The 24393-nt window shown below is 33.2% G+C and overlaps 3 protein-coding genes across 4 annotated transcripts; 1 reads left to right on the top strand and 2 right to left on the bottom strand.

Moving 5' to 3' along the window:
• Window positions 1-1024: 1024 nt before the first annotated feature.
• Window positions 1025-9371, bottom strand: LOC142617836 (uncharacterized). Of its 2 annotated transcripts, XM_075790795.1 has the most exons (12): window positions 8971-9371; window positions 7703-7787; window positions 6907-6958; window positions 6789-6809; window positions 6643-6696; window positions 5458-5508; window positions 4047-4109; window positions 3211-3276; window positions 2901-2939; window positions 2432-2554; window positions 2218-2310; window positions 1025-1586 (listed from the first exon to the last, which is right to left on the bottom strand). In XM_075790795.1, the coding sequence occupies exons 1-12, from the start codon at window positions 9065-9067 to the stop codon at window positions 1320-1322; spliced, it is 1011 nt and encodes a 336-aa protein (XP_075646910.1). In that variant the 5' UTR covers window positions 9068-9371; the 3' UTR covers window positions 1025-1319. The 2 variants fall into 2 exon arrangements, with proteins under 2 accessions (XP_075646910.1, XP_075646911.1); XM_075790796.1 differs by lacking the exon at window positions 5458-5508.
• A 2763-nt stretch (window positions 9372-12134) lies between these two features.
• LOC142617408 (uncharacterized) lies at window positions 12135-18299 on the top strand. Its single transcript, XM_075790272.1, has 6 exons — window positions 12135-12325; window positions 13616-14057; window positions 14280-14599; window positions 14692-14748; window positions 15300-15736; window positions 17758-18299. Exons 2-6 carry the CDS (start codon window positions 13636-13638, stop codon window positions 18067-18069), a joined length of 1548 nt encoding a protein of 515 aa, XP_075646387.1. The 5' UTR covers window positions 12135-12325; window positions 13616-13635; the 3' UTR covers window positions 18070-18299.
• An 821-nt stretch (window positions 18300-19120) lies between these two features.
• On the bottom strand, window positions 19121-21879 carry LOC142617534 (uncharacterized). The gene is made up of 4 exons (XM_075790426.1): window positions 21758-21879; window positions 20231-20345; window positions 19672-19732; window positions 19121-19598 (listed from the first exon to the last, which is right to left on the bottom strand). The coding sequence occupies exons 1-4, from the start codon at window positions 21786-21788 to the stop codon at window positions 19308-19310; spliced, it is 498 nt and encodes a 165-aa protein (XP_075646541.1). The 5' UTR covers window positions 21789-21879; the 3' UTR covers window positions 19121-19307.
• Window positions 21880-24393: the final 2514 nt, after the last annotated feature.

A 24393-nucleotide genomic window follows, 5' to 3' on the forward strand; every position in this document is an offset into this window, starting at 1 on the left:
TTCCGTTGAAAGGAAAAGTCTGTGTCTAAGAAGCCTTTCGTATCTTAATGTATGTATCTAATTTATTCAGAACTGTTAGAGTAGAATCCAATGCACAAGATCCATTGCAATGATGACACATGATTAAAGTTGACACGTGTTACCATCACAACAAATCCAGTGCACTGGAGTATTGGACTTAAGCCAGCACCCTACCCTAAAAACCCAACTTTCTAGCTTTTATCAACCCCCAAACTATCAAATCAACCAAATACCCACTTCAAAATAGATTTTGTATAATCATTCATTCTCAAACATCCATAAGCAATCAAATTAAACAAACGATTTTTTTTTTAAAGGCTCATGCCCCTGCTACAATGGGAAAATCTAGAATCAAATCCCCATGACTCATCCACTCTCAAATCAAAGCCTCATTAACCATCAATACCTCAAGCCACTAGCCACCCATAAAAAGCACCCAAGACCCACACGCAAGGTTAGAACTTGCTACCCATTTTTCAAACTCCTGAACTAGCTCACATTAAAACCATAAACTCAGATCGTTTTCAAACTCAGAAATGACCATTCCTAGGCAGCCACCATCAAATTTAGTGTGAGACCTAACAGTGTGTTTGGTTGGAGGTGTTTTGGGGAGGGTGGAAAATAGGAGAGGAAAATGAAGAGAGAAAATGTCATTTTCTTATGTTTGGTAGGGAAGAATATAGGATTGAAGGAAAATGGGGTTGGGATAGTTTTTCTCTTCGGCCACTAATCTTTCTCCAAAATGGAGAGAAAGCTTGAAGGAGGTAAAACATCAAGATTAACCCAACTTTTCCATCCTTGCTAATGGTAATAAGGGCATAATGGTAAATTAATTATCTTTCCTTCTACTTTTCTGGCCTCTTTACCAAACACATGGTAAAAAACATATATATTTTCTATCTCCTAACCAAATAGAGCCTAAATTCTACCTCTGTCAAAACCCTCCCCCCATCTCATCATGCATCACAACCTAAGGAGTTGGGTAAGAGGGGAAAAAAAAAAATTATATATGAATTTTTTTCTTTATTTTTTAATTGCTAACATAGATCGAGCAAGATCCAAAACATAGTTTTAAATAGAAAAAATGAAAAATTACATCGCCTTAAGCTTACTTGTCACATAACAGTCACATCCCTAACGATGATAATTGGGAGGACTACTTTAAATATGTTCTCAAATTGGAGAGTAAAAAATGAAAATGTTCAAACATGAGGGACTAAATGAAAACCCCTAAACACAAATGGTCAAAAGTGTAATTTAATCATAATAAATATACACGTGTGAAGACAGCACTCAAATTAATGCACCATGCGCAGCAATGGTTGATCCTCAGAGAACCCAACCAGTTCCAAAAAGAAATGCCAGATTGATGAAAGCCAGTTAAATGGTGAAGTTTCTGTTATCACCATCTGTCTTGATGTTTCATCCTCCAAGTAAGGCACTATATACGTTTTCATATCACTTGTAGAAATCTCCAAATGACCCCCAGAAACGTTTATGAATTTAACTTTACCAGCTTCATCCAGGATTTTCAAACCAATCCAGTCTTCAGTATAGAGTAGAGTCTGCGGGGAATAAAATATGCTAAAGAAATTAAAAGCAATGATTAATTAATATATGGTGGAGATATAAACAACTAATGAGTTATTTTTGAACAATTTGAAGATTCTTCAATTGTGTAAAGATTGCGTGTGTGTTACTCTTGCAAAGAGCAAGACTTCATATAGAATAAAATGGCGAAATAGAATACATGCAATTGATTGATTCTAACTAGTTTGTTGAGGATTCATAGCTAATTCCAGATTTTAGGATTATTTTTTGAGAAGGATTAAGGCTTGGCTGTTGTGTCTTTTGTATTGAGAAAATGGACTTCGCCTTGATATTGGTTTGAAAAGCATAAGCATTTTTTTTAGAGAAACACTTTCCACAATATTTTCATAACACTTTCACAACAAATCATAAGTTGCAGTTTGTTACTAACGGTTATTAGTGGGCAAAAAAATAATTCCATAAGTAGGGCTAAATTAGAAGTAGCACTTCTCTTTTTATTATCCTATATTAATAATAATAATAATAATTAAAAAAAATGTTGACCAGGAAGTATGTTTGACCAGTAAAGTCCTCCCCAGAAGCAAAGCATAGAGAAGAAATATTTCTTACAAGAAGGTAAAATCATGACATGGAAAGATGGATTACCTCTTGTGCAGGCAAAATAGGATCAAAGGCCCCATCTGGGTAATACCCGAACCAGGAGGTCTCCTTAGGAACCAAAACAGTATCCTGCTCAAACTGATAATGCATGCAAAGAAAGAGAAGAGCATCACCAAACATGTGTGAACAATTGCAACTTGCATCATCTCTAAGTGGACTAGAAAAAATTACAGATACAGCTTATGACTCTTCAACTCACCATAATAAGTACCAAAGTCTGTAAGCTAGCAAATCTTTCCTTATAGGTGGAATTTCTTGTAGCGTTGATTTCGTTGTTAAGCTTTGGAAGAAACTTGCATCCTTTTAAATAGGAGCTAATGTCCTGAAGAAAGAAAAAATAATATTGTTTAGCTCTTAGAATAAAAAAAAATTCAATTGAAGCAATATTGAGAAGGTGGCAATAATGAAAATATAAACAATTAAAATAGCTGAAAGTCATATCAGCAAATGGTTTCATCCCAAGAGAAAAAATGACTAAACAACACAGGCCCATATTCCATATTAAGAAGTAGGAAGAAGCTAATCTTAATCAAGAATAAAAGCTGGTCCCCAACTTTAACTGAGGATTTGGTCTATCATGAAGATTAAAAGACAAAACTATCTGCAAGATAACCTGCAATATATCGGCTTTACTAAAGAGCTTTAAGGTAAACTGAAGTTATACTCACAGTTGGGATTTTCACATAACCACTTGGAGCCAAATGTTTCTGCAGTCCCACCAATGATTAGAAATTCAAATGGTAAATGTCATCAGAGATAATATAACAAGAAAAAAAATGGAAAACAAATCAGTCAAAGTAGTCCATAAGGATAAATTTAAATGTCACAATAATTAAGAGGAAGGTGATTTATAAAGAGGTCACAGTTACGAACATTGAATTATACATTTGTCTTCATTCAATATGTGGTCCTTCATTTCTCATTTAATAAAATAATCACAATAAAAAATTACAAATTTTAATTAAAAAAAGTTCAAACCTGGACAAAGTCACTGTAGACCTCTAACTCGATTAAGTAGTCCACTAGAATGCAATACCACTCAGACTGCAAAAAGAATGCATATCAAGCTATAGTGCAATTCATATGTAGACTGATTAATTAACACATTCAAGTGGGAAATGAAATTACATAAGACATGTTTATTAATTGTAATGGTTCCATGACTCCTTTCTACCGTAACAAGTCCAAATTTTGTTGCAAAAGGACATTGATTAGTGATATAATTCAATATCCAGATCACTCAATCTCTCACATATGGTATACAATAGAGAAGTTTTAGAAAATCCAACTAGAATTGAAAAATCATAGGAAAGGAATGAAAGTCAATTAATAAGAAGAGAGAAATATTGTTGAAAATTAGCCATTGTGTTTGTCATTGATATCAATGATCTATAATGATCTGTATCATCAGTATCCACAATCAATTTATAGATATAAAGAGCATTGAAAAAACAGGAATAGCATTTTTAATCTTTTTAGTCAACAATAGTAAGTTTCTGTAGATACTGTGCAACTTGTTTTCCCCCCAAAATATAATCTGACCTTTCGAAGAGTGTGGAGGTTTTGTACAGCTGAAATTTTTTCCTTCAATGCCAATGGTTAATTTAGTATTTTATTGGTGTAAAATACCAGGAAGGTAATACATCTTTTGCATCTCCCTAAGTAGAGTTTGTTCTGTCCAACATGATTATAATTTTCAAGTCTATTTACACCAAAACTTATGCATATAATTGATGCAAAAGAAATATTTACAAGTGCTGTTCCAATCTCATACAAAAAGAATATACAGATCATGAAGTGAAAGAAGCACATACTCCACAAAGTGGACATGAAGCAATTCCAGCATGAATACCAGCTAATGATATGAAATTCTTAACCTGCATATAGAAAAAGAGATGGAACATAAGTATCATAAAAATCAAGTGTGAGAGAACTATAAATCAGCACAATGTAAAAGAAAGATGGTAGAAGGAAAAAAGAAACAGAGGAGAAGAAACAATAATGAAGATGATGGGGAAATAATCAAATATTTGAAGGATTGCATTTCCTTTTTTATAAGTAAAATAATGTTATGGAAAAGAGGATGTTGATCAATACAAAAAATGTGAATTAACCTACTCCTAAAGAACTAAAATCCCAAGCTCAGAAAACCTAAAAAGTCTAAAAAAGAAGATGAAAGGATGCTGCCTAAAACAGTCAACCACTCATATTGAGACTGGAAAAAAATTACTTGATTACACGAATATGCCTTTCAGCACCATCAAAATTTCTACCATTTGTCTCCCACGAAATGGTCCACAACACAGAAAAGGGAATAGCATTCCAGATCTTCAAGTTCCTATGATGAAGAAAATTTTCCTTGCCAACATTCCAACGTCTGAATCATTGTCTTCAGCATGACCCAAGAAAACCCAAGCACACACAAGGGAGTAGCAAGATGTGAGTACTGCTTTCATGCTCAGTCTCCCTGTACCTTTCAAAAGCATGATTCAATCTTCTCGTGGTACTGTTGTGCTTCTCTAAGATGGCCCACTTTATCCTATGTTCTAAAACCTTACATGCCACCTAGGTTGTGAAGCTTTATTTTGACGAGATTGTCAAATTATATAGAATTCCCAAAACAAGTGTCTAATAGGGTTGTTAGATTCATGAGCTATTTCTCAAAAACTATTTGGCACATACAAATAGAATTTGTCTTTTAGGAAAGCTTAAAGAATTCTCTTTGAAATGGATAGATCAAAGGCCCCTGGACCAGGTTCTATAGCCAAAGCTGTGTGCCTAGACTGATTTTCAGGCTACTAGGAGAATTTTGACTCCAATAACATTTTCAACCAGACGGTTACTCTAGATTCATTTCACTGATATCAGAAGTTAATGTCTTCTCAGTATCAGGTATCTTTGAGAAGCCAAGTATTAATTAGCAGGGAAATGTATCAACACTGTGGCAATCGAAAGAAAGGATCTGCCTTTAAGCAATTTTCTGGAGTAAAAATTAACTTTGCTAAGACGAAGTTTTTTTATCACCCAGAAGGCATTTCATCTATAGCGTGTGATATACCAATTCAGCAATATATCTACAAGGCCTTTGTGCATGTGTGGACATTTGATAAACATCAATATCATCATATTGAAGATGATGAAAGAGTACCTCAACAATATGTTCACTACTCAGAAATGAAAAACATAAAAAAGTAATATCATAGTTATTATCAGATTAGCTCTTACAGGAGGGGCCCCATCACACCATTCAATTACCCCTCGACCAATCATAGTACCCTGTGTAACAAAAATGACCATGTAATATGTTACTAATATGTAAAAACATAAACAAACAATCAGAGAAGTCTAAATATTGGGAAAGAAAAAGATAAGAAAATCGAGATAAATGTAATGCGATCTAATTACAACATTATACAGCCTTGAAAACCTTCTCAATTTTACATGTGGTACGTTCCATACTTCACCCCTATATAAGCAACAACTTCCTTTTTACATGAATCTAAAACTGAAAAGAGTAAATTTGTCTTGTCATTTAAATTTTCCTTCATGTAATATGATGCTATTTATGCAGATAATTTACTTTGACCTGATGATTCATAGGTGAAAGGACTATTTTAGGCACTCATTATGCATCCCCTTTTTGTATTACAACCTATCAACATCAACACTGGATGTTGAATTGTAATTTTATTTTCAGAGAGTTCACCCATTAATTGGATGTCTCCAAAACTCATCAAGTTCTCGATTGACATTGAATGATGAATCACATCAACATATGTCAATCCAAATGTTCCAACAGGAATCTAGACATGTATTTAAAAATTGCAGCACTAAACCAGTCATGGAAAAATATAGGAAAAGCTTGGGGAATATCGAAACAAAAACATGTAGAAAAAGAAAAATCAAACAAAAGTTTGCTGAAAACTAATGAGAATCTATAACAAGAGAATACCATGAAGGAATCCACATTAATCAAAACACTTTAGTCAGTAAAGTCTTTCCAAAAGTATCCCCTTTCATAATCAGGAAAAGCTAAAAACACTACAATAACAGCATTTTCTTGTATCACATTGCAATGATCCCCTTGTTTACATGTTACAAACATTTTAAGCAGTACACTCAAATTAGGAAGCTGATAAAATTAACAAACAATTTGAATATATATAACCTACTGTAAAATGGAGCCTAAATCAATTTTACACTTTATTCTCCCTGGATTAGAGGGACTTTGTCCCAAGCAAGTCTCTTTTTGATGTATTTCTGAAAAAGACTTTCGCTCCACTTTCCAAGTTCCAAGCATATGATTGATTCATGCTTTTGCTTGTCTCAATTCCATTTTTACTTGTCCCCAGGGAGTGCCATTGAAGTACACCGAAAGTAATACATGAGAGGAAATCCTATGTTAATTACCTGAGAAAGTCCAACTAGGTTGTAACCCTCACTTAGTTCACTGATGCTCTTCACCTGCAAATAGAAGCTAAATCTTGTTGGGAAACAAATTACACTTCCATTGCAAGAAGAGGAAACAAAAATCCATTACCAAACAACTTCATCACCTTCTCACAAGCAATAGCAGTCTGCAAGCACAAGAATTATAAAAAAATGATTATCACATGATTAAATATGGAACATTCTGGATGACAAGCACTCCTCATATATTAGTATGATTGGAACCTGTTCCAGCAGAGGCATAGTCCAGGAATCCCATCCTCCATCTCCGATTTCTCTACAGGAAAAAAAGTACATCTGATTACATTTAGGGTTTACTTAACACTGTTCATGTTGGTTATACATTGGATATGAGCCTGATTAGATTACAGATGCCGTGTACCAAAAAGCCAATCAGCAGGAAAATCCAATCTCAAAGCATTTGACATGTTGATATGTTGAAAAATAATTTAGCTTTCCACTAATAATAGTTGAGCATAGTTTGACCTAAATTCCACTTTCTTGATGGCTTTATGGTCATAAGTATAAGGTATGTTAAATTACCGATTGTCCCAAAAGTTTAAACTGTTGGGATATGGTAAATTTTATCATTTAACTACACAATTCTAACACTTCCTCTCATGTGTGGGCCGAAACTACATTTTAATAGGTGAGACCCAACATGTAGGAATTTAAATGGGAGATAGTGGTGGAGACAAGGATCAAACTCAAGACTTCTTGCTTTGATACCATGTTAAATTACTGATTGTTCTAAAAGTTTAAGCTATTGAGATATGATAAATTTAATCATTTAACCACACAATCCTAGCAAGGTACATAACAAGTTTGAAATTTTTAAAAGAAAGTTAGATAAATAAAGTCATCAAACGGCCTTGTGCACAGGGATAAGAAGCTTTCTTTACCTAGAGGTAATCCCCCAAGGAAAACAAAGGTAGTGTGGATGTCTGGCCTATAGGTTAGGTTTGCAGGGTTTAATATTTTACCAAATAGAGAATAAAGTATTCATAAAAAAAAAACATACACGCAATATCCTTGAGATCCAGACCAATTGCTTAAAAGCTCGGTGAATGTTGCGACTCCTTTACTGCTGCATTTATCTCCAATGCCTGCCAAAAAATGCATACAAAATGTTAGTATAGCAGCAAACACTTAAAGGATGCTAAATATTGCAATATCTAGACATCATTCTCCTGGAGGAAAGTCTCAACATATTCTAGTTGCCAATAGAGAAGCTGAAAGATGAAGTCAAAACATATTTTAGAAACAACTATTCTACAGAAAAGCTTTCTTTACTTATCCATTAATGTAAGAAGCTCATACGGGCTAGAAATATAACAGTTGCCATATATAAATAAGTGTGTGTGCGCGCGCGCGCATATGTAAAGAGCTCCCACGCAATGTGAGAGTGTAGCATTGCTCAAAGTTTGTGATTAAGAGTGCAATGAACTGATAGTTTGTGTGAACATTAAAGGCATAACATGACAAACTCTAGCTCTCACATATTTCGGACTAACTAACTCAGTCTCTGTCATGTTTGAGAACACAGTCACAGCTTGATAGGATAAAATAGCTACCTAACTGCTTGCAAGCAATTTCCAAATGATATTTCTGCTTTTCCAAACACTTCTCTACTTGAAGGAAAACACATTTGTGAGGATTAAGTCTCAAGGTGACCAATATGAAATCGACAAAGTAAATCCCATAAAGTTTTCCAGATATGGATTGCTGGTTACTGATACCCAGTAAGGGTATATTCTAAGTCCCATCACAAGGTTTAAATTTTTTTTCTTTCCTAAAAATTTATTCTCAATCAAATATATGAGACAGGAACTCCAATACTCCTATTTTATATTTTATCTCAAAACAGAAATGGAGCCAGTACATCAAAGATCAAATAAAGAATAAGCTCAGTCCATACCTTCCACCACTAACTCACTGATAATTTACATTATATGAGAAAGAGTTTAAACAAAAACCCAGGTAGAATATCATATGGACTTTTAACTAAACTTAAGGAAACATACAGTACATAACAGCACAATCCAACAGAATTACAGAAAGCTAAAAGACAATTACTACATAGCAAACAGTATATTCCTTTCCCATACTAGAAATTAAATTCTTGATACTACCTACATTCCACCATTACCACATTACAGAGAGCACAATATAGAAGGTCAAATAGCAGGTGGGGCATTAAAAGAACCCAAAAAAACCAGCAACCCAGAAAAAAAATTGAGAGAATAAATGGGAAAAAATTATAGAAAAGAGAGTGAGAAAATTAATTACCATGCAAGACAACGAAAGGAACAGAGTGAGCAGTGAGAGTGAGTGTGCAGATGATGAAAATAAGGATAGTTGACAGTGGTAGAGAAAGAGAAGCCATTTGGTGTTAAAAGGGTATTTGATATTAGAGCAGGTAGTTGAGTAGTAGCATTTGGAGAGTGTTTTGAAAGATTTGAATCCTAGTAGACAGGATTTCTGTCTGTGTGGTTTCTGGTATTGGGAAGGGACAAGGCATGGAGAGAGATTGAAGGGAAAGGATTGACAAAGCAATTAAAGAATCAGTTTGTCAGTAGGCATGGCGCCAACTACCCTTCCAACTGCTGACAATTTCTCCTTCGTTTGAACGGGCAGTCGGGTCAAATGATTTTCATTTCCTCAAAACAAACAAATATTTCCAGTGGGATACAGTTACGTCGGCGGGTAAGATAGTTGAATAATAGAGTGGAGTAATACAGTGGGATCAATTTTATCCTTCACCAAATATCTATTAGTATTTTAGTTTTATGATAAAAAGTTATAATCGAGAGCAAACAACATAGGTTACTTTCTAATATATATATATATATATATATATTTCTAGTGATTATTATTATTATTATTATTATTATTATTGCTAAGATTTTTATCAATTTAGAAAGAAATTAAAGGGGTTGAAGGAGATTGGAACATAAAAAAATTCCTGCAATTTGGTATAACCCCTGCTTCTAAAGTCCAATTAGTCCAACTTTTATTTTATAGTATATGGATATGATATGATTACGAAGAATTTAAGGAATGTGCAAAGGTATTGATTTAGAAAATATTTTTATGGGAAAAGAAAAAAGTAATTGAATTTTTAAAGAGTTTTACTTATTTATTTATATATTTTTTAAAAGTGGTGTCAAAACTTTTCTAAAATGATTTATTAACAAATATTTTAAAGACACTTTTAACCGGAGCTTTATTATTAGTATTTATTTTTTGAGATTCAATTATTATCATTAGTACCATTTTAGTATCAAAATGATTAGCCGTTGGATAAAAAAAAGAAAAAATTAATGATTAGTTGAACCACTTTTAGACATCTCACTTATTACATATGCAGCTAGATTATTATTATTATTTGACAAAGATATGCTAGATTTCGAAACCCTTCACTTAGTATAAAAAATCAATCATTTGAGCTAACACTTTGTTTGTTTCAACATTAATATTTTTTGAAAATAAATTATTTAAAAAAAGTATTTTCTAAAAAATTGTCTTAGTTTCCTATATTTAGTAGTGATCTTGAAATGAACTTGAAAACTATCTCTTTCATTTCCCTTATTTAGTTTCAGGTAAGATAGATTTATTTTCTTTATTTAGTTTCGTGTTTGAAAGAGTTGTTTTCCATAAAATTTTATGCGGAAAATAGCTCTATCTCATATTTAGGGATGACAATGGGGCGGGGCGGTGCCGAAGGATGAGATCTTCGCCCCCGCCCCGTAGAGATTTTTCTTGCCCCATCCCCGCCCCTTAAGGCCCTGCGAAGACCCGCCATACTTCGTAAAACTTTATTTCTTGTTAATTTTCCCTATAACTATTACCATTTTTTCAAATAAAATGACATGTTTCAATATTAAAAATATACTTGAAATTATAAATAAATTTATCCTATCAAATCAAACTAATTTTTAGCAAAAATTAAATAATATTATCTAAATGTTTAACAGGACAATGTCACAACAAAAATTTCATAGTATGACACAAAAATCTCATATTATGTTAATGATGAAAAGTAAGTTGAGAAAGACATATGAATTATGAATGAAAAGACAAAAAAAAAAAAAAAAAGTTAAAATTGGTACCTTATTTTCAACTTTGCTTAAGAGAAAAGAGAGGTAGAACCACGTTAGGTAGAATAAAATAAGCTGATGATATTTTTGTTTAAATAGTAGGATTTTAGAGTATGAAAAAATTACAACTTAATCCTTATTAACGCGGGGATGGGGCGGGGTGGGTCTAAAAAGTGTAAACCCATCCCCGCCTCGCTCCGTGGTGCGGGTCTAAAATCTCGCCCCATCCCCGCCCCATCACTTTTGTAGGGTAAGGAAAACCCGCACGGGGCGAAGTGGGGAGGGGTGGGTCAAGTGGGGCGGGAAAAAATTGTCATCCCTACTCATATTAAGCTATATAAGGAAATTTAAGAAATAGTTGTCTTTGACCTATTTTGTGTATATATATATATATATATTACCAAATATAGAGAAATGAGAAAAACTATCTTCACATGAGGTTTTTCATTGAAATAAACAAAGTGTATGTGTTTTTTTTTAAGGGAACAACAATACTTATTAGAATACACAAACACAAAATTAATATATAGAGTTTTTTAAACAGACTTATAATATATTACATAATCAAAGTACCACTACAAAATGGACTAACTTTTGTAATAGTAACTTGATGTTATAAGGACTGAAACTCTAATACACACAACCAATATGAGATAAACATCCCTATTGGTTTATCGGTTTATTTTTATTTTAGACTATTGATTTAATACCAAAAGTTGCAAGTAAAAATTAATAAAAATGCTAGTAATTTGTTGAGACACAAGATAATGATTTTGTCTCAAGCATAATTTTAAAAATTGGACCGGACCGGTCAATTTAATCAGGAACCGAACACTAATTAGGTCTAGGAAAAACTATAATCTCAACGGATTATGTGTTCAAAAATAGACATATGTTATAATCTCAACGGGTCCAATACAATTGGATACTAAACTCAAACCTCACCCATAACTATAAGTCAATATACTCAATAGAGTCAATAAAAGCAAGCTTATTCATAGTTTCATACACACACATGACACACCTAATTTGAACTTCTATCTTTATGTTTTCATTCTAATTCCTAGTAGTGGTAGCCATATCCTCAACCTGCAGTGGGTATGACACCAACCTTATATACAAACATTCCCCTTGTATATTGAAGTGAGACACATCTAACACCACACGTGAAACCACTCCCACTAGACCCCACGTGCAAAGCACGATCTAAAACTAAAATTCTCAATTTCTTATTTCTAAAACTACAAAAACAAAAACAAAAACAACAAAAACAAAAACATAAAAAAAGAAAAAAGAAAAAAAGAGAAGCTTTTTCCACAACAAGTTGCTTTTGCTTTCTCAGCTTCGTCACAAAAAATCCTTTATATTTTGTCTCTTCGCACAACATTCTCCCCCTAATATTTTGGGTTTTCTTTGGTTTTTCCTCTTTCTTGGAGACCACTCATAAAATTTTCTCTCTCTCTCTCAGAGTCAAGTAAAAGAAGGCCGGCCACGCTAACGTGCGCCTGGCGGTGACCACCGCCGCCGTCACAGCCCCCACACAGGTTACTACTTTTCTCTCTTTTGGGATTTGGGTTGGTGGGTTCTCCTCACTCTTTGACTTTTTTGGCTCTTTTAATCTGAAAATTCTGTTTGTTTTGGTAGAAAATTTTCTGGGTTTCTTTTGTTTCTCTCTGCTGTACTGTTGTTTTTATTGAAAGATTGCTTTTTTTTTTTCTTGGTAATCATGGAAAAAAATAGTGTAACTTTGATTTTTGTTGGGTAAATTTTTGTGGGTGTTTTTCTTTTTTTGGATTTCTTAAAGTATAATGTATTCGATGAATTTTCTTTTTTTGATTTGACTCAATTATTGAGGAACTTTGTTGAAAAAAGTTATGTTTGGTGGTTGCTTTAAGATATAACTTTTTTTTTTGATTGGTAAATACTATACTTTTGAGGAAGGTTTGTTGAATTTTGTTTGTTTGTTTAGTTTTGTGTAGTGTGTAACAATATTCTGGTGGAATTTTGGATATTGTTTTAAGAAAATTTCAGGGGAAATTAGTATCTGATAGCTGAAATTGTATATTTTTAAGTCCTGTTTATAGGGGATTGGAAGGAATGTATGTTAAATTATTAGGAATTCGTCCAATTGTCATCATAAATAAAATTATACTTTGTTGCCAATTAGCTGTAAAAGAAAACTCTACTTTTTTTGGTTAGTTTTTCATCCCCATCTGAGATAAATAACTAAATGGGAAGATGAAAGATGCTCTTGATTGAGCTTATTGAGGCATATTTGATTCCATTGGATTTTCAGTTTTTGACAAATTTTTACCTTTGCTGCAATTGCGTGGAATGTTAGTTAATTCTGTGGTGAATTCACAAATGCATGTTATTTCATGAAAAATGCGATGCATGGCTTAGTTAAAAATTATATGTAAATTAAAGAATTTTTTTCACCATTATCATTGAAATTGAATGAAAAAAAAAAGAATGGTAAAATCGCCTTAATTTAAATTTCTTGAAATTTTTGGTGATGGACTTTATTGGAGTGAAATTTCAAACTTAGAACTTTGGTGATAGAGTTTCACATAGAAGAACAAACTATCTCATTAATTTTAATGTACTTAACAGTGTGCCACATGGTGGAAGTATATTGTATGACACACATGTTTACATTGAGCATTTTATTATATTCATGATATGGACTAAGTGAAGCCATTTCTAAAATGATGAGTTCCCAATAAATTCTCTTTTGCAGTCTCATAATATGTCCTTTTGCATTTAATTTGGAATTCATGTAATTTTGGTTTTTACTTCATTATTTTGAATTGTGCTACTGGTAAACTTTGCAGTAATCAAGTGATATTGTAGTATGGGCCCTGATTTAGAGCTCAAAGGGAAGTCTAAAGCTGCTATGGAAGTTTCAGTAAGTAAGGAGAATGCAATTGTCCTGCAGGGCCCAGAAGATAAGCTTCTACAATGCGCAACTAACTGTCAGGAGACTCATGACAACACCTTTAGCATGGAAACATTGTTAGTTAAGCGAATTACTGAACAGGATGGAAGCGAGAATATGGAGGTTAATATTACAGACTGTACAAATTCGACTAATGCTGGATTGGTTGAAAGTGAATGCCAGGATGTGACTGAGCAGTCAAGTTCTTTTGGTGATACAGAATCTGGGACAGAGAATGGCTTAATGATGACTGATGGTGAAGTGGAGTCACGATTGTATGCTGGTGATGCATCAGCGTCAGTATATGATGGATATTTTGATACACACTGTTTTAAAAGGTGTGTAGAATGGAGGATTTCATCTGTTTGTTACCCATGTCTTTATTTCTGGCCTGAGCCTGTTGGTCTTTTAAGTGTTAGAATGTAGACAATTGGGAATGAGTTGTGTCTTACCATGGATGAGTACATATTGTTGCTCCTTTTTTTTTTTTTTCTTGTTTTTATTTAATTTTTTTTTACTAAGAAAAATGTGACATTTACCTGAGTTATTGTATGCTTCAGATCCCCCAAGAAGAAAAAGTTGACAGTTCATTGGAGGAAGTTCATACGTCCTCTTATGTGGCGTTGTAAATGGATAGAACTGCAAATTAAGGAGCTTCAGTCCCAGGCATTAAAGTATGATAGAAAACTTGCAAAATATGATGAAAGAAAGCCATTTGAATTTGAATGCTCCAAATCAGAAGGCATTGATGCAAAGTCTCTACCATATTCTTGTCAAATTTTTAGAAGTAAAGTCATGAAGAGGAAGAAAAGAAAGAGACTTGAGAGCACAATTGATATAGCATCTTATATGTCTCAACATAACCTGTTCTCTTATTTTGGTATGAAATTTATAATTTTGTTTCTTGCTTTCTTTTTTAAATGCCTAGTAGAAGTCTGATTTATCCTCTATTTTTCCCCTTTCTATTTCCAGAAAATAAGAGGCCTGTTGGTGACAGCACATCTATGGTAGATAATTGTGGTAATCTTGGTAAGGAATACTGATGTTGATTTGAGCAATTTTGATGATTTTATAGCTTGTTAGGGACAGCCCAGAAGTAAGAAAAACAAAAATCTCACATATTCAGCATTGGCTTGTGTTTAGTATATGTTCACCAGGATTAAGCTGATTATTCGAAACCATTTGACAATCAACAAATTATTGTAACAATAATAAATGACCTAAAGGGTACTTTGCAATTATAGAATCATATCTTTGTTAAAAAGAAAAGATGATCAGCAATTTGACATTCTTGATTAAGTCATATAAAGTTATAACTTATAACTCAACCTCTTACCATAATCTTACGTTTCTTGTTTTTAGCTACTAGAAGTAATTTTAAGAGAGGATGGAGTTTTTCTGGAGCTTCAATGCATCTTGATTTCTTTCACTAGGATCTTAAATCTTCAAATGCTATATTGCTTTTCTGAATTTCTGCTAGTTTTGTAGAAAATGTTGTTTTCTTTTTGGGGTTAAGACAGAGTCCTTTTCCCACTAGCGATACTTACTGCCCAAATTTTCTCTTGTGGTGATTTCTGCAGATAAGGTCACTATTGGCAATAATGAATTTGAAATAAATTATGGATGGTCATCTCTTGAGTTTGGTAATGGTGATAATTCTTTTGAAGAAATCCTTCGGAAGATTGAAGTGGCACATTCACAAGTTCGCAAGCTAAAGGCTCAAATTGATAAGGTGATTGGTGAAAATCCTGGAAAGTTCTCTTCCATAAATCAGTTGAGCTTGCTTGTACCAGATGATGCATTGACCAGTTCTGATCAAAATCCTGCTTCTCCTTTTGAAAATGGACATAGCTTGCTATCTAGATCTCTGTTTACTGCATCTCAGCATATGTCCGAGTGTGACATGGGAGATACACCTGTGCCTGAATTTGCATTTTTGAGTGATGAAGAGTTGATCCCTTTTCCTAATATAATTGACAGCATGGATCAGCCTCAGGTTGGGGTTTTATGTGCAAATGTAAGTATTTCTTTGGTGACAGGATTTACAGCTATATTTAATTTTTTTGGCTTAGAATATTGGTTGTGACTATGATCATGTATGTCTTTGTTTCTGCCTGACATTGGTAGCCTATTATAGATAGTAACTGAGGATGGTAGAGGGTTCGAGTATTTGTAATTTCCTCTTAGTTTGGTACATAGATACCTGCTGGTATTTGTTTTCTGCAAGTCCAACTAATCTATGAGAGATAATTTTTCACACAATTTAGATGCTAGAACACTTGAAATAGTTTAAGAACTCCCCCTTCTTTTATCAGTTTTTGTTGGTGATATGGAGAGGTTTACTTCTTTCTATTGTCTTTTTGCTGAGTAATTACAAGGAGGGAGGTGCATGATGGCTTTATTTATTGATCAGTAAATAAAAACTTTATTGAAAAAAGGAACAAATACAAGGAGAAAACGATTTCCTTGGTACACCTGAAGTGTACAAGGAAAGCAAAAGGCTACCCAAAATTACATAAATCTACGAAATCTAAAACAGAAGGTATGGCAAGACCAATCAAAGCAGTCCATTCAAATAAAGACAGATGGAAAATGCGCTTAAAGTCGATAATAGAATGCTCCTCCCCTTCAAAGATTCTATTATTCCGTTCTCTCCATATGTTCCACATAATATACTGCAGAATAACACCCCAAACAGATGCTGACCTATGTTGTCCAACGCCTCTATGCCAACAAGCAAGCAACTCTGCTTGTTTAGGAATAACCAAGGATATACCACATAAACTAAATACAACGGACCATAAATCAGAGGCAAAGGGACAATGAATGAGCAGGTGGTCCACTGATTCCTAATCATGTTTACACATACAACACCTGTTAACAACACAAATATCTCTCTTCCTCAAATTATCCAAAGTTAGAATCCTCCCCTTGGCTGCTGTCCAAATGAAAAAAGCCATCTTAGGAGGAGCTTTCAGCTTCCAAATACTTTTCCAAGGGAAGGAATGCTTACCTCTGTTAGATAAGATAGAATATAATGAAATCACTTCAAAAGAACCACTCCTGGAAGCTACCCACAAATCTTCCTCATTCCAATCCACCTTAGAAGAATAAAGAAGAGCAAAGAAAGATTCCAAACTTGCCAATTCCCAATCTTGTATTGGTCTAACAAGATGCATATCACAATTCGCAATCCCATTATGCCAACACAAATACTCTGCTACAAACACGTCCTTATTCCTTGCTATGTGGTATAACATTGGATGTACTTCCTTGAGAGGTAACTACAGGCTTCCAGTTAACCAAGTGCATTTTCACCTCATCACTTAAACCACCCGACAAAAAGTCCTGCTGTAATTTTTCCAAACGGTCAGCAACACTTGTAGGGATTGAAAACAATGATAAGAAAAAAGTAGGGTGGCTAGAAAGGGTACTCTTGATGATGGCTTTATCTAAGGGCGGATGATGGCTTTATAAAGCACTTCAGCCTCCCTAAGGATCTTGGTGTGGGCTTGGGGCTTCTTACTATTATCAATGTGCCATTAAAGAACCAATACAAGGTGCCAATTATTTAAAGAACCATTTTTCTGCAATTTTCTGCTGTAGGGGTGTTCCTCTTTTTGCTTAGCCCAGAGTTGAGTGCCCCTAGATTACCCTGGCAACTAATTCTGGTAGATAGGGTCAGTTGCCTATAGGTTTTAGGTTTTACTAGCTAGAGGTGAGTCCAAAGGGCTCTTCTTTGGAAAAGTTTCCTACATTATCAAAAAAATGGGGATGTTACTCGTTCTCTCTCATCTTTGTTTTGGGCTGAGTTGCTGGGGTGTTTCTGATTTACTGGTTTTGCCTGTAATTTTTCTTGTTCCTGCATACATGTTTACAGTGGTGTCCCATTAATGCACCTCTTTTCATTTGGTAGGTAGAGACTTTTCTGATTAATCCCTTTTTTTGTGGTAATTATGACCATTTTATTGGTTCAATCACCAAAGTCACTTGCAGAGCTTATATTGATTGCAACTGATTTATTCATCATGCCTGCAGAATGAGCAGGGAATTCTGACTGAGCAGGGAATTCTGATACATAATCAGGCAGCCAAGGAAGAGTTGGATGATTTTGGAACAGTTAGGCTTCAGCTCATAGAGAAGCCTCAGGTACCAATGGAAGAGCAGAAAATTGTTCCTAAAGTTGAGGTTTCAGAAGCTAATGACTTGCCCTCAGAAACTGCTATGCCTAATGTGCAATCTAATGTAAAGTCACGTTCCACTTCCAAGTCAATTTTCCCTAGGAAAACAAGAAGACGGGGGAGGCGAAAGGCTGGCAAAAATAGGTGGAGCAAGAGACCCTCAGGTTAGCTGGATTGTGAGAGTTAGGATAGTTATATTTTTGAAAGGATGGAAAACCAAAAAAATTTGGGAAGGATGTCAAGCTGCACTTAGAATTTGTATATGCTGCTTATTCTGCCATTTATCTTCTCTCTGGTGGCAATGATTTCAAATGTACATGTCTGCAAAAAACACATTTTCTAATGGAATCATGATATATTCTATTTGGATGCGCCCTATTAATTGAGTTTTTTGTGTCATGTTTACCTGGCTTTTCATATTTGGTGGATCCTTGTGTGTATATTTAGGGCAATTTGGGATGATAGTTAGTAATGGCTTTTCTATTTTGAGAAAATGTGATGCTTCCATATCCCCTTTTTCTACTATCTAGATGCAGTATAGAGTTCACTGATTAAATTATTGTTGGGACTTCAAAATGCCCTTGCCCTTGTATGCTTGGAATTGTGTAGCAAGTTTTTGGTTTCTTCTGGTCATGGTTCTGGTGTTGCTTTACACTTGATATCAGGACTGCAGGGAAAGAAATGAATAATTTTTTACTTAGGTATGATGGTTTTCTTGGCCTGATGGTATATAGTGCTTGTCATGGATTGTCATTCAATCTTTCATGTTTTCAACTTTAGTATATTTAAAATTTCACATTTTCAAGTACTTAGGTATGATGGTTTTCTTGGCCTGATGGTATATAGTGCTTGTCATGGATTGTCATTCAATCTTTCATGTTTTTAACTTTAGTATATTTAAAATTTCACATTTTCAAGGTTATATTTTAAAAGGACTTAACTGTTAATTTGGCCTTTTGAAGTTCAATCTCTGCTATTGGTCCAACAAAAAAGAAACTACGAAAAAAAAATGTTCACCCTCAGAACTATTAGACATTCAGAACAAGTGAACAACAATTTCTAATTTTAAAGATACGCTAGCTCTTTGATAATTGCTCTTTATTTTCAAGCTAATACATTAATGAGTTTTGTTGTATAGATAGGATTCAAACTTAGGTCCTTTATTTGATGATAGGAGATTTTACCGGTTGAACTGATTGGAACACAATTGCAAAACAACATTATAGAAAGAATGATCCCACTAAAAAAAAATGATGTTTTTGGTATATATGTCAGATAGAAGAGATGGGAAATACAAATATCCAACTCAAAGATCTTGTTTTATACATTAGAATACATAAAGAGTAAAATACCCGTAATCACAGACACATTACATTTTGCATTACTTAGGCGTATTAGGCTCAATATTCAGGATGGAATGTTCCCCATGAACATCCTTTTGGACACCTTAACAACAATGAGAGCAACCATTGTTGCCGAGGGAATAAATATCACATCAGGAACGGCCTTGATCATTTTCAGCTGTGTTAGATTCTCTCCAGCCCTTTTAGCTGCCATTGCTGCCGGAGGTGTTACTATTCCAGTGATCATCATGGAGTTATCTCCTTTGTTAAGATTGACTTTGTTCTTCATAAACTCAATGAACACTAACCTCTTTTTTTCGGCGTTTGATTCCGCATTCCATTTTTCATAAGATTCCTGCATTTGGTAACATATAGGAGTTAGGAAGAAATGAGAGGATCATATAAATGTGCAAGCAATTTAGACTGACCTCTACTTCCTTGGTTGATGGTACATCAAAGTTTTTACCAGGCAGTGCTGAGTTGAGAGTGCTGCATAAAATTTTATTTAGAACCAATAGTTAGACAATTATTTAGGGAAATTTGCTTGGGGCTTGGGGCTGATGCTATCAATTAGATTCTTAAAAATTTAATGTACTTATAATGATACCAAACAGTTTTATAGAAGAAGTGATCATGTAATGACTTTGGAAAGGTGGTAAAGGTATAGTGAGAATCTTTGGAAGACATCCATAAAATTTATTTTTTTTGATAGATATAATAAAATTGAACTCATGACATTGGTTCCATGTTAATTTACAATATATTGTAAGGTCAAAATATCAATGAATTTTTCTTTTTGTGTGTATGTAAGGTTTAATATCAGATCACACATTCGACAATAACAAACTTTATTAGTTAGTTAACAAGAACCCAAAAAGAGAACGAGTTGATCTTGAACATTTTCATCTCTAACATTCTTTTTCCCTTGTTATTATCATTATTTTGAAAATGATAATTAAGATATATTATATGATCTTAAATGCTTACTTGAAGACATCGAGCATAGCACTGTGGAAGTCATCAAAGCTGTTGATTTTTTTCTTCTGGAACTCGTTGTAGAGCGATCCCACAAAGATATTCAATACCTGCGCTGACGGTAATCCTATGATGCAAAATATAAAGCTCAGAAACGTTATGGTGTCATATGGAATTATTAACTTTCAGCCAAAAAAAAAGAAAAAAAAGAAAAAGAAAATATTAACTCTCTCCTAATAGGCAACTAGGACTTTTAGATGAATTATGGAGATGGTTTTTCCAGCTTTCCAATAAAAATTTATGATAACAATAGTAGTAATGTGATTAGGATGATGATGAAAAAGATGATCAATGGTAATGCATTATGACTATTAGTAACCATGTTTGGTATTACATATAAGATGTTTGGGTGGCGTTGAAAAAGATGACTTAAGCTGCATTTTTCACAATGCTTTATGCAGTTGATCACTTCCATATTTGGTCATGTCTTGTAATATGATTGTAAAATAATTGGTTCAAGGAGGTTTTTCTAAATCAATTAGAAGAAATACTTTGTTTAAATATAAATGTAACCCCTTTCATCCCCTAATAAATCATTTATAAATCTATTAAAAAATTTATAAAGCACACATAAACATAATAATAATACTTGAAATTAAGTGATGGATGTGGGTGTGAGATGGTTTCAAACACACATGACCTGCCTAAAAGTATTTACAAAGGGATTATTACTTTTTCATTAAAATGTGTCATTTAACAAATATTCATCTATTGTTGAACGAAAGTAGTATAAATATGTTATGAATAATGATATATACTACCCTTTGGCACCATAAAGGTGTTCATTTTTGCTATGCTTTTGTGTGTATATATATATATATATAGATAAAGTTATTGTTATAATTTGGAGAGAGAGTTTACCTCCTTGATTGATACTAACACAATTTAGTCCACAAATTTTAAATTGTTACATTTGACCCCTAAGGTTTGGATTAAAATGAAATCATTAGGATTTCATCCAAAATACCCTCAACAACTTTATGTTAGTCCAAACTTTAATGGACTAAAATGTAATCATTGAAAAGGCTTGAAGGACTAAATTAGATTGGGTCAAATCATAAGGAGAAGTTGTTTGCCCACAAAATGTGAAATTTATTAATTTGGATGGAATTCTAACAAATTTTTAATCCAAGTTTTAAGAGATCGCATGTAACACAATTGAAAGTATGGGGGAATCAATTGTAATGGGACTGAACCACAAATAAGTATGATGAAAGACAATAAACAAATATTTAAAGAGGTTCAGCCGTTTAAGTGATATTCTAATGGTAATGACATCTTTTGTAATATTCTATATTTGTGGTTTGAACTCCACCTCTCCCATAATTGACCTATCAAAAAATTTAAAATCTATAAAGAGAAAAAAAAGAAAAAAGAAAGACATTAAACATGAATCATATATAAAACAAAGGAAAAAAATAGTAATTGCAAAAGATGTGATTGAAGAAAGCACATGAAATGAGAAGCGAGGAGACAAACCTTTTGCCACGAGACTCATAACCAGACCCATTTTGGTGGAAGGATAGAAATATAATCAGGTCCAACAATAAGGTGTGTATATATATTAAGAGAGAAAGAGAGAGTTATACAAAAGAGATAGGAATGACTTGCTAGTGTGCTTGCATAGACTAAGCAAGGTATATATCTAGGATTTGATGTTATGTTTTCCTTAAGAAAATCAGATTCTTGGCTTGGAACTACCCTGTTGTTTTAGAACCATTATGTGGGGTTGGATTCCATTTATTTCACGTCATATTTCAAATATATTTTCGTGAGTTATTTCATATTTGATTGAAAAATTGTATTTACAAAAATGTATTAAAAATACTGTATTTTTTGCTACAGATACTGCATGTCGTTTTCTATAATACCTCATGGTTCATTTCACTTCTGGAAATAGTAAGGCTTTAATTACAGCTGTTCATTTTAAATTATGAAAGTATTTGTAATAAACTTCAAAATTTTGCAACTCCAACATTTTAATTCAAGATTAATTTGTAATATCCATCACACTATCCTTATGGTCCATTCCATCTCTCTAATTTCATGAAAAGAATACCATGCGTTCTCTTCCAAAATTTTAACTCAAAACTTCTCAAAACCTCTTATTGTATGGCTAATGAATGGTGAACAACTAGATACTATAACAGGAAAAAGAAATTTCCTTGCGCATCCTAGAAGGAAAAAACAATAACAAACTTTGTTCCAAAATTTTAGGGTCGGATATGGATCCTCAATATAGGACCAAAAGGAAAAGGAAGAGAAAAAGAAAAGGAAAATAAAATTAAAAGCTAGTTCTATACAACTCTTAATCAGGGCCGGCCCTTCCCTTAGGCGGGTTAGGCAATTGCCTAAGGCCCCTAAGTGGAAGAGAGACTCCAAAATTTTAGAAAATAAGAGGGAGTAGGGAATTTTTTTTTTTTTAGTTTTAGGTGAAGCACAAAAATCTGGCACAATAGGGGGGAAAAAAATTTAGTTTCAGGTGAAGTAAAAAAATCTGGCACATTCTTTTAACCAAAAAACAAAAATGTTGGTAAATCAAACATTATTATCCTTTAGACAAACGAAGAATTAATCAGATAAACTACAAATCTGGACTAAGATATTACCCACAAAACAATCACAAATCACAACAAATAAAATAACTCAAAACCCTAAAATTTTTACCTTTCTCTCTGCTCTCTGCCTCTCTCTGTCTCTCATTCTCTCTGATTCTCTTTCTCTCCCCTGTTCTCACTTCTTAGTTCTCATCTGCTCAAGTCAACAGCTTAAGCAAGGCGAAGGCAGCAAGCTTCTTGCCTTCCTCCGCTTGGACGGCCTTTCTCATTCTTTCTCTAAATTGGTGTCTCTGCCTCCGGCCTCTCTAAGCTCTCTTATTCTTTCTCAGCCATTTAGCACTTCAGCAGAATCGGTTCCGCCTCTCTCACTCAGACTCAAGTTTAGCCGTCGGTTCAGCAGGTATAAATTTGGGCATTTGACTTTGTAATAAGATTAAAGATTGGGCCTGGTTTTGTTGATCAATTTTGGGCCTTCAAGGTTCTATTATTATTTTTTTTATAAAGCCTGCTGCCCGCGCGTTTTTTTTTTTTTTTTTTTTTTTCCTTTTTGGGTTATAGACTAGATAGGATTTGTTTTGTGTTATTTTGTGGGTAATAAGCCTTGTTGTGTTATAGTTGTGCTTAAATTTTTATTATGCTTGTGCTTAATTTTTTTTTAAAAAATTTTAATCTTGTGTGTATATATATATATTAGTTAGTGGTAATATATTGAATAAGTCTTTATTTATGCAGGTTGAGATTGCTAAATACTTGTAATTGTTCGGTGAAACTACAACAATATTTTTTATATAAATCAGGTTCTATTTCTTATTTGTTCTACACTTGAAAATTATTTTTTATTTTAGTCTTTATAAATATATTTTTTGATTAAAAATGTCTACTAGAAAATATGCATCTGGATATGAAAAACTTAAAAAAAGAAAAAAAGAAGAAAAATTAATTGAGTCTAAAAAAGGATCAATGGATAAATTTGTTATTAGTAATAAATAAAATATAACACAAAATTTAGATGAAAATATCATAAATGAGCAAGAAATTCACCAAAATGAGTTAGAAGATAATGAAATGACACAATTGCAAGATAACAATGATGTTCAATTTTGCAATACAACAAATCTTGATAATAAACTTCAAAATAATTTTGGTTTTCTATTTAACTTCACAAAATTGAAGCACTAGATAACGATAGTTTACAAAAATACTATCTTAAACTTGAAGATTTTCTCAAACATAATGTTTATTATGATATTGATGGTTTAGATTTATTTTCAAAGTTAAAGGTTTTAAAAGATATTTTACAAATAAAAGATTATACTCTAATTGACATACTAAATTATATAAAAATATTAGATTCATTTCCAAATACGTGTATTGTTTATAAGATTTTACTAACAATACCTATTACAGTAACTTCTGCAGAAAGAAGTTTTTCAAAATTAAAATTAATAAAATCATATTTAAGATCGACAATGTCCCAAAAAAGATTAAGTAAATTAGTTATATTATCGATTGAAAATGAGATGTTAGACAAACTTGAATACAAAAATTTAATTAGTC

This window comes from Castanea sativa, chromosome 11 (assembly GCF_040712315.1).
Source record: "Castanea sativa cultivar Marrone di Chiusa Pesio chromosome 11, ASM4071231v1".
NCBI classification, from domain to species: Eukaryota; Viridiplantae; Streptophyta; class Magnoliopsida; order Fagales; family Fagaceae; genus Castanea; species Castanea sativa.

Excerpts from the sequence above, each read along its gene's own strand:
- LOC142617408 (XM_075790272.1), top strand. The coding sequence starts at position 13,636 with ATGGGCCCTGATTTAGAGCTCAAAGGGAAGTCTAAAGCTGCTATGGAA. Across the intron at positions 14,058-14,279 it reads GATACACACTGTTTTAAAAG|ATCCCCCAAGAAGAAAAAGT; the intron begins GTGTGTAGAATG and ends TGTATGCTTCAG. Across the intron at positions 14,749-15,299 it reads AGATAATTGTGGTAATCTTG|ATAAGGTCACTATTGGCAAT; the intron begins GTAAGGAATACT and ends TGATTTCTGCAG.
- LOC142617534 (XM_075790426.1), bottom strand. The coding sequence starts at position 21,788 with ATGGGTCTGGTTATGAGTCTCGTGGCAAAAG. Across the intron at positions 20,346-21,757 it reads TATGAGTCTCGTGGCAAAAG|GATTACCGTCAGCGCAGGTA; the intron begins GTTTGTCTCCTC and ends TTTGCATCATAG. Across the intron at positions 19,733-20,230 it reads GCTATGCTCGATGTCTTCAA|CACTCTCAACTCAGCACTGC; the intron begins GTAAGCATTTAA and ends AATTTTATGCAG.
- LOC142617836 (XM_075790795.1), bottom strand. The coding sequence starts at position 9,067 with ATGGCTTCTCTTTCTCTACCACTGTCAACTATCCTTATTTTCATCATC. Across the intron at positions 6,959-7,702 it reads GGATCTCAAGGATATTGCGT|AGAAATCGGAGATGGAGGAT; the intron begins GTATGTTTTTTT and ends TTTTTCCTGTAG. Across the intron at positions 5,509-6,642 it reads ACCTAGTTGGACTTTCTCAG|GGTACTATGATTGGTCGAGG; the intron begins GTAATTAACATA and ends TTTGTTACACAG.